Raw genomic sequence first — 14,208 nt, 5'->3', positions numbered from 1 at the left:
ACACCAGGATCCAGTGTTTGATCCCTGTACCTGCAAGCCGCCAAAGAAATAAAATAGATAATTACTAAGAAGAAGAGTTCCCTATGGTGAGGGTGGGAGCACCAAAGTCAATGAAATAGTGCACACACATGGAGAAAGGAAGCCCGCAGCAAAAGCTAAGAAAGTCAGATGAGTAAATACGATTCAAGGAGCACCTTGTAAGAGGTTCCGAAATCAGAGATGAAGAGGTTGTTAATGACAGAGACCCACAGATGCTTTGGAAAAAGCTGGGAGAAGTACTCTCCTAAGTTGTCATGGAAACGATCAGGAAGGGCAGTTCTGTGGCCATCTGTCCAGGACCACCTGGCAGATGACATGCTCATGGCCAAAATGTGCAACTGTCTTTCCAGACAGTGCCTGTGCCCACGGGCATACGTACTGTGTGCCATGCTCACACAGGGAGCCCAACCACCCAGGGGTCATTTTCAATGGCAACTTTGGTGGAGTACATACTGAAAAGTGCTATCACCTAGCACCCTTTAAGGTCCCAATCAGCTGAACGAGGTGCAAACACACTTTCTGAAAAGAGAACATGAAATCAGACCAATCTATTAGCATTCTCTGAAGTGGTAGAAACAGACCCAGAGACGAGGCAGAAAAACAGGGATGAATTATGTTTAGACTTTCAAAACTCCTCTGACAAAGTTCTACTCCAAAGGTCATTTACAATAGTAAGTAGCTGGGGGAGGGGGCATTGCCATGGATCGGAATTATCCTTAGAGACAGGAAACAAAAACAGGATAAACAGGTACTTTTCTGGATGAAGAATTATAAACAGTGGGGATCCCCCAGGATTGCTGGTGCGCCCAGACTTAGTTTAAATTAACATAGATTATCTGAAGGACAGAAAGCTCAGATGGTTCCAGGCCTGCAGATGAAGGCTCTGCAGAGACGCAAACAAATGGTGATAAACTGCAGGACGAGCTTATGAGTTAGCGAGAAAATGCATATTAAGTTTTGCAGGAGCAAGTCTCGGTTAATGCATTTATGAGAACATAATCCAAATTACAAGAAAATGGGCTCTGTCCATTCTGTTTATAGCCACAAAAGGGGATCTTGGGGGTCTTTGCAAAATGTTTGTTTGCTAAAGTCTACGCAGGAGTAAGTGTTCAGAAAATGCTAAAATGCTATCAGAAATGGTGTTGGAAACCAAGCCAAAAAGAGTATTCTACCTGGGCTGTACCCAAACCTGGCAGTTTTATTACCTTCCCCTTGAGAAAAATATCTCAGAACTGTAGAAGGGTGAGCAATGTAATCACCCGGACAGTCTTTCGCGAGAGGCTGGGCTGCTTTGTTCCTTGAGGGCTTTAGTGTGGAAAGATGAAACCAGAAAGGTGATATGATCAAAGCCTATAAAACCTTGAAGGTTATGGAGAATACGAACAAGGACTGGTTCATCAAATCTGAGACGACCAGACCCCAGGGTAGCCCTTGAAGTTTGAAAGAGAAATTTGAGGGATAAATTAAAAAGAAGGATTGGTTCCCACTCTGAGTTGTAAATCGAAGCAACTCAGTTCCTCCAGACATGATGTAGACAAACATTTTTCAATGGGGAGGGGGCAGAGAATGGGAGGATGCTCTAGAAATTGTACCAAATGTATGGCCAATAAATGAGTCATGGGTTAAGAGCCATTGGCAACAGAACCCTACACTTCTGAGGTTGGCAAAAATACCTGGGACCAGTGCTGGATCATTTGCTTCTTCCACATTAGTGAGGGCGCTGTTAGTGCAAGTGAGACAAATCTAAATCAAAACTAGTTTCAGCAACATGAGGAACTTTGTGGGCTCCCATAGTTGGAACAGGTATTCACAGGAGCTAAGGAGTACTTCCAGGAGGAGCATGTGCTGAAGAGTGGCTTGGAGAGGGTTAGCCGTGAAAATCTCCATCAGTCCACCAAAAGCTCACCAGATAAAATATGACCTAAATAAAAACAGTATGCCACTGGAGAGTGCACCGCTTGGGAGTGTGGCGGTGCTCCCGCCGAGGGTTCGGATCCCATGTGGAGACCGGTTCCCGCTCACTGGCTGAGCGTGGTGCGGGCGCAACACCGAGGGTTGCGATCCCGTTACCGGTCAGTAAAAAAAGACAAAAAGGGAAAAAAAAAAACAGTATGCCAGCTCCACAAACACAGCCTCAACCCCAACACTCATAAACACTCGCCTTCCCACAAAATTGCTAGCCCTAAACCCAAGCTGTGTAGGAATCAGAGACCAGAACTGAGACTTCGCCTAGAGCAACAATCTCAGGCAAGATTCTGACTGGTCCAGCTTGGGTCACATATCAGTCACTGCTTTGTTGAGAGTGATTGTTAAGTTATCTGTCTCGCCTTGACTTTAAGCCCAAGGGGATAAACTGATAGACTCAACCTGGGTCTTCTATGCACCCACGGTTGATGGAAGGAAGAAGTCCTGGGCCCGAGATTGACATAACTTAGAAACCTAGCCATTCCCCTGCACATCTGTCACCTGGGGGAGCTCATTTAAGAATGCTGATGCCCAGGCTGCACCCCCAAAGATTCAGGTTCAGCTGCTTTAGAGTGAGGTCTGGGCATCTTTATTATTTCTGACCTTCCCACAGTGGTCTCCCAAAGGAATAAATCCCTCTGCCTCTTGGGTGGGGTTCCCGGGAGCTTCATGGGCTTTCCCAAGCTCTTGCTCTGTTTCTCCAGCTCCACCTTTTCTCTACAGGCGTACTCCAGCTGTGACAGATGGCCACGCAAGCCACACCTTTGTACATGTTGTACTCGGTGCTCCTTCCACCTGGGATCCTTTCCCTGCTCCCCCCTCCCTTGCCCACTGTCTTCTTTCCCATGGCACACTCCTGCACTGGGAAGACTTCCCTCCCTTCGATGCACCCCAGACTGGGCTGGAGGCCCCTGGCACCCCTGACAGAGTCTGGATTTTGCTTTACTGAAAGTGGTTGTTATGTAATATGTCTTGCCTTGACTTTAAGCCCGGTGCAGACTTGCTCTTCATCACTGGAACCAATGGCACACACAGCATGTCAGTTATTGGGTGAGCACTTAAGCTCGCTCAGCCTCAGTTTCCTCATCTGCACAGTGAGGATGATAATCGATCCTACCTTAGCTGAAACTGTCTAGAAATGCAAAGTACTTAGCCAGCACCTGACACCAGGTAAGAGCACATCAAAATATTAGCTATTGTTACTATCATTATTACTAAGAGCAAATCCTTCAGGACACCTCGAAAGACACACACTCCACCTTTTCGGTAAAGATGTTTCCCTCTTCACCTCTCCTTTACCACTCATCTTTCTCTTTTATCTGTTTCTACCAGCAATTCAGAGATATGGGCTGTCTCATTTATTCCTTTATCCTCAAGGAACCAGCCTGCAGTAGGTCTTGAATATATTTATTAACTGATGACTCAGGCTCTAGATTTAGGAATACTCTGTTCATGCCCAGAAGCAGTCAGAGTTGGAGTCCCTGCCCATCACTGGTCTGGAGGGGCTTCAGACTTAGGCAGAAGCCCCCCCCATCCCCCACCACACAGCCCCCTGCAGAGGTGGAGGGGGGAGACTCAGTGGGACCTCCCCAGTCAGGGCTGGGGAAAGGGAGCAGGTCTCTACCACAGGCGGGGCTACAACCTAGGGGAGGAAGCGTAAGTGGTCAGACACTACAGGGCCATTTGTTTGAAGTTATCTACATTCTTTTTTTTTTTTTGTCTTTTGTCTGTTTTTTCCGTGTCCGGCAACGGATCGCAACCCTCAGTGTTGCCCCCGTACCGGACCAGGGACCGGCAACGGGATTGCAAACCTCGGTGTTGCTCCCACGCCTCGCTCAGCCAGTGAGCGGGAGCCGGTCTGTATGTGGGATCCGAACCCTCGGGCGGCAGCGCTGCCGCGCCTCCTAAGCGGCGCACTATCCAGTGCGCCACTGGGCCGGCCCCATCTTTTCCTAAATTTATCCCTAAGTATGCCATCTACTAATATAGTTTTACTTTTTGCTTTTTGGTTTGATGAAATTTCTTCCTTTTTCTTGCCTAGTGTCTTGACGAGATCCTCCACTACAATGCTGATTAGAAATGGTGAGAGATACATCCTGGTCTTTCTGAGGTAAGTGAGTTTCTATGGTGAATGGAGTGCTGAGTTCCAAAACCCAACATTTTAAGAATTTCTTACTCCTGCAGAGAGTGAGGGAGTTGTCAATAAGTTGTTTGGTTTGGCCAGTATAGACCGATTCCTCAAGGTCAGCACAACCCCATCCTGTTCTATTGGGGGCTGGATTTCTCTTGATAGTCTAAACTGTGTAATGGCCAAATCCCCACTTGGAGGATGTGCAAATTCAGCCTCACACATTTCTCCTTGTGGGAAAGAAGCCCTTTGCATCCCTCTCCCAAATTATTTGCTCGTGCCATGAGATGTGGGTCTCCTTTCAAAATGGCAGCCAATCCCCTAACAGGGGCACTGGGGAAATCCCATGGCTACCTGGTGCCCCTTCCAAGTTGTATTCAGTTGCAGTCTTGAGGTGACAATATCACTAGCCTGTTGCTTACAGATGAAGAAACTGAGGTGTAGAGGTTAAAAGTCCTGCTGCCAATGGTCCACTCTTGGGCAAGGGCAGTGCTCGAGGGGCCTGCTTTTGGGTGTTCTGAAGGCTGCACGGCCTCTCTGCTGGATCCTGAGCCGCCCTGTCTGACCCAGAGATACTGCAGCAGCGATGGTGGTTAATTACTGTCTGGGCTGCTGTGAATGCTAATGGATCCCTTCTCTCTCCTTAGGGAGAGGCTTTAGGACTGACTAGCTCTTGAAAGGCGGAATCCAGCAAATGGTGTTAATTGGTGGGCCTCAGAGGTGGAAAGGCCACACTCAATGCCTCTGGGTAGTCCGGCTCAGTGCCTTCCTCAGTGTGCCAGAATTGCTACTGGAAAGGGCTGCTGTCCTGTAACAGCAGAATAAATAGTTCGGTCTGCCCAAGGGCTGGCCAAGCTTGAAAGGAGTAGCATTTGAGACCTGGATTTTGAGATGGTGGGCTTTCACTGGACACTCCTGTAGCATTTTGCAAACCAGCACCTCACATGAACCCTGGTTTGGAGGAACCATAACTAGACAGAGCCTGTTGGTCTGAGACCTGAATATTTGAGAGAGAAAGAGTGGCACCCCAGCTATAAAGAACAGTCGCTGCCATGGCATTTTGACCTAAGGAAACAGCAGCTTCCTGAGGCATTAGTGCCCTTTCTTACCTGTTCTGTGGAAGCGATTCAGAAGTCTTGCTGGGGGGAGGGGGAGCCATCTCCAGGGACATCGGGCCTTCTTGCCTTTCCTCAAAGCTGCCCCTGCCTCCACTCTCCTCCTGGCAGGCAGAGTCCTCCCTGTGACTTCACAGCCCTGCAGCCTGTGTGGCCTGCAGCAAGTGAGGACTGTGATAGTGCTTAAGAGAAACATCTAAATTGGATCAAAAGCCAGAATTTTTTTTCCCAAAGAACCAGATGGGCAGGCTTGGGAATGAGGTGAGGGGGAAGGCGGGAGGGATTGGTTTGACTAAAAACACTTGCTCCGGCCTATTTGTGTTTCATCCCAAAGATGTTTCTCAGGGGAAATTGCCAGTCCCTTAAATATCACAATGGCAGAAGAGCTGCAGGGCTGGGGAACCTTGGGGAGGAGACATTTTTCTCCTGGAAAAATAAGCGACCAAGTTAAGAAGGTCACCACCCTGAAGCCCGCCCAAGAGCAGCCTTGCAGGCCTCGAGGGCAGGCCCCCCGCGCCTTGGGGACCACCGTATCCACATGTTCTCCGGGGTGGCAGCGTCAGACCGGATGGCCCCCAACTTAGGGGCGCAGCCGGGCAAGTCCTCTGGAAGCTGGAGACGGTTAGAGCCCAGTCGGGTTGGGTGGCCCGGGGCCACGACGGGCGGGATCCGATTCGTGCGTTAGTGGCTGAGATCCAGGGAGCCATCCCGCCCAGACCCGGACAACTCGGAAGCGAGTTTTGCAGCCTCCTGCTCTGGGGACACATCTGAGTGAGAGAAATGAGCCAGGGGGTATCGGTGGCGGCTTCAGGACGGCAGTCTGGTTGGAAAGGAGGGCTGGGACTTGTCTCCAAGCAGTTTCTACTTGGATTGGTTGTTTATGGGGCGGATAAAGGGGGCACATTGCCTCCCTTGCGCCCTGCGGGGCTTCCCTGCGTGGGTAGCCGCGGGCGGGGATGGCGCGAGGGTCGGGGTCCCCGGCGGTGCCCACACTCTCCCGGGCCCCGGGTTCCCGAGGTCCCCTCCCGGCCGCCTCCTCCCGCCCGGCGAGCCGCCCTGAAACCCGAGCGCGAGAGGGCGGGGCGCGCGGCGATGGGGGCGCGGGGCCGCGTCGACATTGGAGGGGAAGCGAGTGATGGATGGCGGGGTGGGGGGGCGCGCCGGGCGCCCGCGGCCGAGGTGGACCGAGCCTCCCGGCTCGCTGCTCCCGCCGGCGGAGCGAGGCTGCCCTTTCTCCGCAGCGTGATTTATTTTCTCCTTCTTCTCTTCTAAACTCTTCTTCCAGGGAGAGGCTAGTGGTAACAGGCCGAGCTGGATGGATGGGTATGGGGAGAGGGGCAGGACGTTCAGCCCTGGGATTCTGGCCGACCCTCGCCTTCCTGCTCTGCAGCTTCCCCGCAGGTAAGACACTGCGCCGTGGCCGGGGCACAGCCGGGCGCGCTCCCCGGGTCTCCATCGAGTCGGGGCTCCAGCTCGTCGGGCCCCCGCGTCCCATCTCCACGGGTCTTTGTTTCTCCCCCGCCCCGCCGAGGGCTCGATGGATGCCCGTGGGGACCCGCGAGTTGGGGGGATCCCGCCCGAGCTGCGGTGCGAAGGAACCGGGCGGGGAGGTCGCAGGGGCCGGGGGCGCCCCTCTCCCGCTTCCTTCCGAGAAAGGGGGTGCCGGGGACGCACCTTTTGGGGTCGCGGGGGGAGAAGGGGAGGTATGGCCTCGGTGCCGGGGCACTTTCTCCAGCTCTTCGCCCACCACTTGCAAGCTTGCCCGCTGCCCACGGGTGGAGCCGGGGACCCCGTCCCGCCCCCACGGGCTTGCCCACGCGGGGAAACCCACGGACCCAGCGCACGGGAGCTCGTCGTCCTGTTGGATAACATTCCGCGTCGCCCCCGGTTTGTTTTTATTGTGTCAGAAAGGGAGAGAATTTCAGAATTAAAGCTGAAAAAGCCCATCTGTTTCCAATGAATCCCCCATAGTTTTTCACAATGTTTTTGGCAGATCGCTGCTTTCAAATTCCTCCGAGCCCGGACCTCTTGTTTTTGTTGGGGGAAGGGAGACCAACTCCACAGAGAAGCGTTTGTTCCTTCCCAAACGCTCCAGTTTCTTTACTTTTTTTTTTTTTTTTTTTTCCTTTCATGGGGAGGGGGGAGGCACGAAACTTAAATCCCCGGTCTGTTTTCTTTATAATGTTTCGTAAAACTTTATTTCATTTTTGCCATATGCTGGTCACAGCCTGGAAACGCCAGTTAAACCCTTTATACCCATTTTTCTCTTGCTAAAAATATAAATAAGCACACTGTCACGGGCCAAATGGTCCCCGGTGCGAGGCGGGATCTCGACGGTTCCATTGTGTTGCCGGGTTCAGACGTGCCTTTGCAAACATTCGATCTCGTTTCGCACCGGAGCCAGGTGCGGATCCGCAGCCTCCGCACACAACCGAGCTTTGCAAGAAAGGACTTGAGTTAGACTCGGATTGAGTCGTTTTATTTTGCTCTTCAGCCAACTTGGTTTCAAGGAACTGGCAGAACTGAGCAGTCCTGGCTCGGCTGGGCTTCGAGTTGGGTCTCCCGGTGGGTGGACCCCGCAGGCAGCGAGCGGCACGGGGCGAGGGATCAGTTTACCCTCTCGTCCCAGCCCGGCTCCGGGGGGGCCCCCAGCGCCCTCCTGGCCGAGTGCGTCCGGCTCACTCAGCAGCTGTGCTCCCAGGAGAGTCCCGGAGAGCCACAACCTGCTCCTGAGCCTTGAATTCCATCAGGGAAGGCCCAGCCAAGGACAAGATTGGGGGAAGGGGTGTCAGTGTCCCTTATGATCCCTCAGTCCCCGTGCGCCCTCAACCTGGAATATCAAAACATCTGCAGTGGATAAAGCGTCAAGGTGTCCTTTCCCCCACCCCCATTCCTTTTAAAAGGTAGTCTCTCCACCTACTGAAGAGTCTAGCTGAAAGACTGGTTTGGTTGCCTCCCAAGAATTAAAAATATAAAATAAAAATTACTCTCTTTTTTAAAAAGAAGTCCCCCTTTCGGAGAAGCAGCAGTTTGCAATTTGTGTCCATGTCCCTTTGGTCTAGATAAAGATCCAGCCCACTGGAAGTTTTATCAGATGGGTTGATAAATGGCTTTTGTCCCTTGACTGCCATGGGGGATGTGATCTCAGCTCAAAGCTGAAATTGAGAAGGGGGGCTTAGAGGCCCTTAAAACAACACCTTCCCTCTCTTAAAGCTGCAGCACTTGTTAACTTCTTGGGCTAGAATGAGAGGAAGGGGCAGCAGTTCTCAGAGGTGGGAGGAAGCTGCATGACTTCATGACTTGGGGGGGTGGGGGGGGTCCTGTTGTTTCTCAATTCATTCCTCTGTCTTAAAAACTCTTCTTTATTTTAAAGTGTCCCGGCACAGTCTGAGGAATGCTGGTGGGTTATATAATTCACAAGCCAAATTCCATCACTTTTGTTTCCAAGAAACCCATTTCTTTTTGGCTTCAAGGCTGGTAACTAAAACCTGGCAGATAGAACAGATAGCTGCTGACTGTCATGCCAACTTGCTAATGTTTCTTTTCATTTGAGGCCTTGACAGATGCGTTTAGTCAAAATTGCCCACCTTACTGAAAACTGAGGTTCCAGTATCCCAGAACTAAATAAACTGAGGGCTCTGAAACTTGTGTGCTCAACAAACCTGGGTTGAAAGACCCAGAAATGAAATGGGTCATTTCCACAACAAAACAAACTGTCACATTCTTTGACACGTTGGCTCAGGAGAGGGGCCACTTTGGAATAAAGTTAGAAAATCTGCGAGTCTAGGGCCGGCCCGGTGGCACACTGCTACAGTGCGCCGCTTGGGAGCGCGGTGGCGCTCCCGCCGAGGGTTCGGATCCCACATACAGACCGGTTCCTGCTCACTGGCTGAGCGAGGTGCGGGCGCGGCACCGAGGGTTGCGATCCCGTTACCGGTCCCAGTCCGGTACGGGCGCGACACTGAGGGTTGCGATCCGTTGCCGGACACGAAAAAAGACAAAAAGAAAAAAAAAAAAAAAAAGAAAATCTGCGAGTCTAGTGGCAAGCAGGGTGTAAGTTAGAGAAGAAAAGAAAGCCCTGGAAAAGTGTGAGGCACAGAGACACACAGGGCCAGTGTGCCATGGCCCCTCTCACTGAGACAGGTGGGAACTAGTCAGGGGCAGCCGCGTGAAAGCGTAGGTTTGTTCAGTGCCAGTCAGCTTGAATGGCTGCCAGGAGACCGATAGGAGTGCAAATCAAATTGGACATAGATATGTGGAGAAGGATGCCTTCACCTCTGCTAGACTGAGAGTGTTTGTTTTGAGTGTTTACATTTACTTCCTCAATGTGGATGGCCAACCTACTGTGTTCCTGACTCAGTGACAGCTTTTGGGGCCCTCTGACCAAGGCCCTCAGGCAGACCACAGCCTGGTGAAGAGAAATGGACTGGAAAGGTATCTGCTTGGATGATGCTGTAGGGACAGAGAAAGGGCAGACACAGTGGCCATGTCTACCTAGGAAGGGGAGGCCAGAAAAGGCTTCTTAGAAGAGCCTTCCACAAATAGCATCTTCAAATCAAAGTTATTAGATACTTTTTAAACTTTGAAGCCATCACGACTTATTCAGATTTCTATGGAAAATCCATCTAAAGCATATATTTTGGACATGTTGGTGTGCATCCTGTTTAGTACATATGGATGCTATCACCTTCTAGCACCATGGTTCTCAGAGTGTGCTCCCTGGACCAGCAACAGCAGCTGGTTAGAAATCCAAGTTCTGGGGCCGGCCCGGTGGCACACTGCTATAGTGCGCCGCTTGGGAAGCGCGGTGGCGCTCCCTCCGAGGGTTCGGATCCCACATACAGACCGGTGCCCGCTCACTGGCTGAGCGAGGCGCGGGAGCAGCGCCGAGGGTCGCGATCCCGTTGCCGGTCCTGGTCCGGTACAGGGGCGACACTGAGGGTTGCGATCCGTTGCCGGACACGGAAAAAGACAAAAAGGAAAAAAAAAAAAAAAGAAAGAAATCCAAGTTCTGGGCCTACCCCAGACCTACTGAAGCAGACACTCTGGGGCAAGGTCCTGCAGTCTGTATCCTAACAGGCCCTCCAGGGGACTCTCAATCACATCTGTCACTGTAGAGATGAGAACATTTCTGTCAAAGCTGCTATTCCAAAGTGTGCGAACAAGTCAGCCTGCTTACCACATTACTGCTTTCCCAGTAGGACTTTGTGTCCCAAAGGGAGAGTGTCTTGGTCCATTTGGGCTGCCATGACAAACCACCATAGATTAGGTAGTTTATAAACAACAGAAGTGTATTGCTCACAATTCTGGAGGCTGGAAAGTCCAAGATCAAGGTGCCAGCAGATTTGGGGTCTGGTGAGACCTGGTTCATAGATCCTGCCTTCTGTTCTGTCTTCACAGGGCAGAAGGGGTGAGGTGTCTTTCTGGAGTCCGATTTATAAGGGCACTAATCCCATTCATTCAGGCTCCATTCTCATGACCTAATCGCTTCCCAAAGCCCCCACCCCATACCGTAACACTGGGGATTAGGTGTCAATATATAAATTTGAGGGGGGAACACAAGCAATTCTGTCTGTAGCAGAGAGAATGAAATGATGTCCCATTGCAAGAGCCAGCTGGCAGCGGATGTATGGAGGGGTCGGCAGGCCTTGGCTCCCACGGAGAGTGCAGATATAAAATCCTGTAGGTGGTTGGCCTCTTAGGCACTGAGGGTGAATTGGTGAATAAGGGAAAGGATCTCTGGTCTTCTGGTTTGAACAAGGGACACCTCTCCACAAGATAGGAGAAACTGCTGGTAGTCAGCCCGGTGCTCAAAGGAGGGGATCTGGGGTGAGGTGACCCGTGGGCACAGATAAGGCCACTCTATGAGATGGGGAAGTGGGTGCCATGGTTCCCTGTGGAGGTAAGAGGTGGGGGATGGGGGCCAGTTTACATGTTGTGGGGAGTGTGGTTCCTGCCAAAGAGCCCTGTCTTTGGTGAAATGTGCAAAGCCTAGAGCTGGGCAGAGAACCCCAACTTTAGGTTTTGGTGGAGTAGCAGTGAGATGCCATGCTGTGATGCTGCTTGGCTAAAATGCAGTCTGCCTAAAATCGAGGGCACTGTTTCTAGAGTGACTAACTCATATCAGTTTGCCCAGGATTTTCCTAATTTTAAAACTGAAAGCTGCATGTCCTGAGATGTCCCCTCAGTCCCAGGCACACCAGGAGAGTTGGTCACCCTCGTTTCATCCCCTCCTGTCCCCTAGACTCGTGGCTCTCCCATGTCTGTTAGGGACTCCACTGCCTAGAAGCAGGTAGTCCTAGGTATAGAGTGGTCCCCTCTACGCAGTCCAGTCACCTGGGACTTTCCTACCTGTTTACATTGTCACCTTGCTACAGTTGCAGCAGCTGGCAGCCCTAGGACCTGGTTTCTTACCCCCACCCCTGCCCCTGCCTCATTGTGAAATGAATCACTCTTAAAACTCCTGCTCCGGAACCCAGGGCTCCTAGTGACCCTCTTTGGAGTATCCAGAAGAGAGGGCCTCTGACTTCTGACCCCACGCTCCTTTCAAGCTTCATTTGCACGGCTTCCAACACATCCCCAAGCCCCAGGTCACTCCTTGTCTTCCCACTCTACCACCCTGCCATGCCTTACCTGTGGGCAGCCCCCAGTTCTTGCTCACGGCACCACCAGCTTGGAATAGAATGCCTACCACCACCCCACCCTACCCACTTGCTCAAGGCCTGACCTCACCTGCTCACAACTAAACTTCCCCCTGGCCTCGTTGCCTCAAGGGTTTGAGGTTTTTGTCCTCTTTGAACTCAACCAGTTGTTTGCTTCTGTATCCCCCCCCCCTTCCCCACCCAACCCAAGCTCACCCAGCATGGTCTTGGGAACTACAGGGCCCTGGTGTTTTTTGTGTTTTGTTTTGTTTCTCGCTCAATGAACAAATACCACAGGGGCTTATTTTTCCCCAAACACCCCAAATTTTTTCCAAAATAATTTTTTCTGGTTATAAAAACCATACTCATTTTTAAATCTAAATGCCAAAAAGGAAAAGTAAGAAAATAAAAATAACTCAAAGTCCAGCCTCCCGCAATCAACCATCATAATTAACATTTCATGAACGTCCTTCATGACTTAATACCTTTATATTGTTCTCTCCAAAGTATGATCATTTGAAGGAGAATAATAATTTAAAAGCTCTTTTCTTTTTTTTTTTTTCCTTTTTGTCTTTTTTTACTGACCAGTAACGGGATCGCAACCCTTGGTGTCACGCCCGTACCGGGGACCGGCAACGGGATCGCAACCCTTGGTGTCGCGCCCACACCGCGCTCAACCAGTGAGCAGGAACCGGTCTCCACATGGGTTCCGAACCCTCGGCGGGAGCGCCGCCGCAAGTGCCACTGGGCCGGCCCCCAAAAAAGCTCTTTTCTTGATTGAGTGGCCACAGTGTGCCAGATGCGCTGCTAAATGCTTTAAGTCCATCCCCAGGAGAATCATCATTCCCATTCTACCGATGAGGAAACAGAGGGTCAGAGAGATTGCCTGACATTACACGCACAGCTAGTTACGTGTTAGAGCCAGAAGTAGAACCCAAACTCCTGCTCTTTATCACATTTTGGATAAGCACAGTCATTAAATTTGCTAGATACTATATTAGACTTTCTGCTGTGTAGCATGCAAGGCTTTAAGATGTGAAGGGAGACGAGAAATAAACTTTGGGGAAATGATAGGATAGCAGAATGAAGGGTGACCACATTTTCCAGGAGCTAGTGTGTTCGCCTCCTCCCAAAGGTCCTCTCCATCCCTGCCTTAACATCCCAGAGAGGAAGATGCCATTCAGTCACAGGTCAGGAAGACACGTTGGCGGGGCTGTCATAGTGCAAATTTTCCCAAGTCAGATTTATGTCTGTTGTGTTTTGCTTATTTATTCATTTTGTGCACCATTTCACCCAAGCAGTCAGAATACCCAGACGCCTATAAAGCGATGCCTCTGCACCCAGGTCCCTGCAGAAAGGGGCCCATTATTGCTTCTGTGCTAAGGAATGTCCCTTGCACGCAGGCTCCCACACGTGCGTGCGCCAGCCGGCATGTGCCCAGCTGGCGTGCGTGTGCCCTTCCGCCACGGGAGCAAGGTGGAGGAGGGAGTCCTGCCTGTGGGTGGCGGTGAGGGAGGAAAGCCACTTCAAACGCATTTGACCTGCGGCTGAGCAGATGAGCCCAGGGTTGCTGGAGGCAGGGCCAGGATGGAAAATGATCTCCAGAGCCAGTCCTAGACTCAGCAAAGGGTTATGCCTCAAAGCAGGAAGACCCAATTGCTCACCTGCAGGCTTCATTTACATCTGAAAAGTTGCATCTTTGCTCTTAACCACCCTCTTTGTGGAACTCCAAATAGCTTAGCTCTCTGCCAGGATGGTGCTGGCGTGGAATCCTGCGCCCAGCCTTCGCCCACCGAGGGCCCCTCTTATCTTGACTGGCAGGCTGCTGTGGCCTCAGGCCTGAGGGTAAACATGCGGACTTTCACACCATCCTGCTTGCCCATGATCTGCTCCACACGGCCCCAGTGGGCGCTGGGGGAGGGAGGCCAGTTTAGAAAACTGAGGTGTGTCCTTTTCCTTGGCACTTGGCCTGGTTTCTTGTAGCAGCTTGGCATGCGTGGTGGCCGAGGCGGAGCAGTCCTGGCTGGGTGTGACAAAAGAGGCAGCACCTCCCGCCTCAGCTCGGTGAGTGGCATGCGGCCACCTCTGCCCACGCTCGCCCGCAGCAAGTTAACCCTCCACGACCCCAGCTTCCCAGCCTACCCTCATTCCCTTTCTACGTCAACTGAGGTTCTGGAAGAATCTTCCTCTCACCTCGCTCTTTCCCCCAGAGGCCCGTTCCTGGAGGAAGCCACATGGAAAATTCCCAGCGGATTCAAGGGGTGGGAGTCAGGGGCTAGGTGAGCTCCTTGGGGCATTCCTAGGCTGGACTGGGGGGAGG

General features: G+C 51.7%; 1 protein-coding gene across 1 annotated transcript in view; it reads left to right on the top strand.

Moving 5' to 3' along the window:
* The window catches only part of RGMA (repulsive guidance molecule family member a), a 41,530-nt gene that overhangs the window by 10,319 nt on the left and 17,003 nt on the right, over positions 1 to 14,208 (top strand). Inside the window, exon 2 of the mRNA XM_008573042.1 lies at positions 6,533 to 6,648. Coding sequence (XP_008571264.1) covers positions 6,533 to 6,648 — 116 coding nt within the window. The remainder of the gene's footprint in view (positions 1 to 6,532; positions 6,649 to 14,208) is intronic.

The sequence above is a fragment of the Galeopterus variegatus genome, unplaced genomic scaffold, assembly GCF_000696425.1.
Source record: "Galeopterus variegatus unplaced genomic scaffold, G_variegatus-3.0.2 Scaffold868, whole genome shotgun sequence".
Classification (NCBI taxonomy): Eukaryota; Metazoa; Chordata; class Mammalia; order Dermoptera; family Cynocephalidae; genus Galeopterus; species Galeopterus variegatus.
Note: the sequence above shows the minus strand (reverse complement) of the source record. Positions and strands in the feature narration are given on the sequence as shown.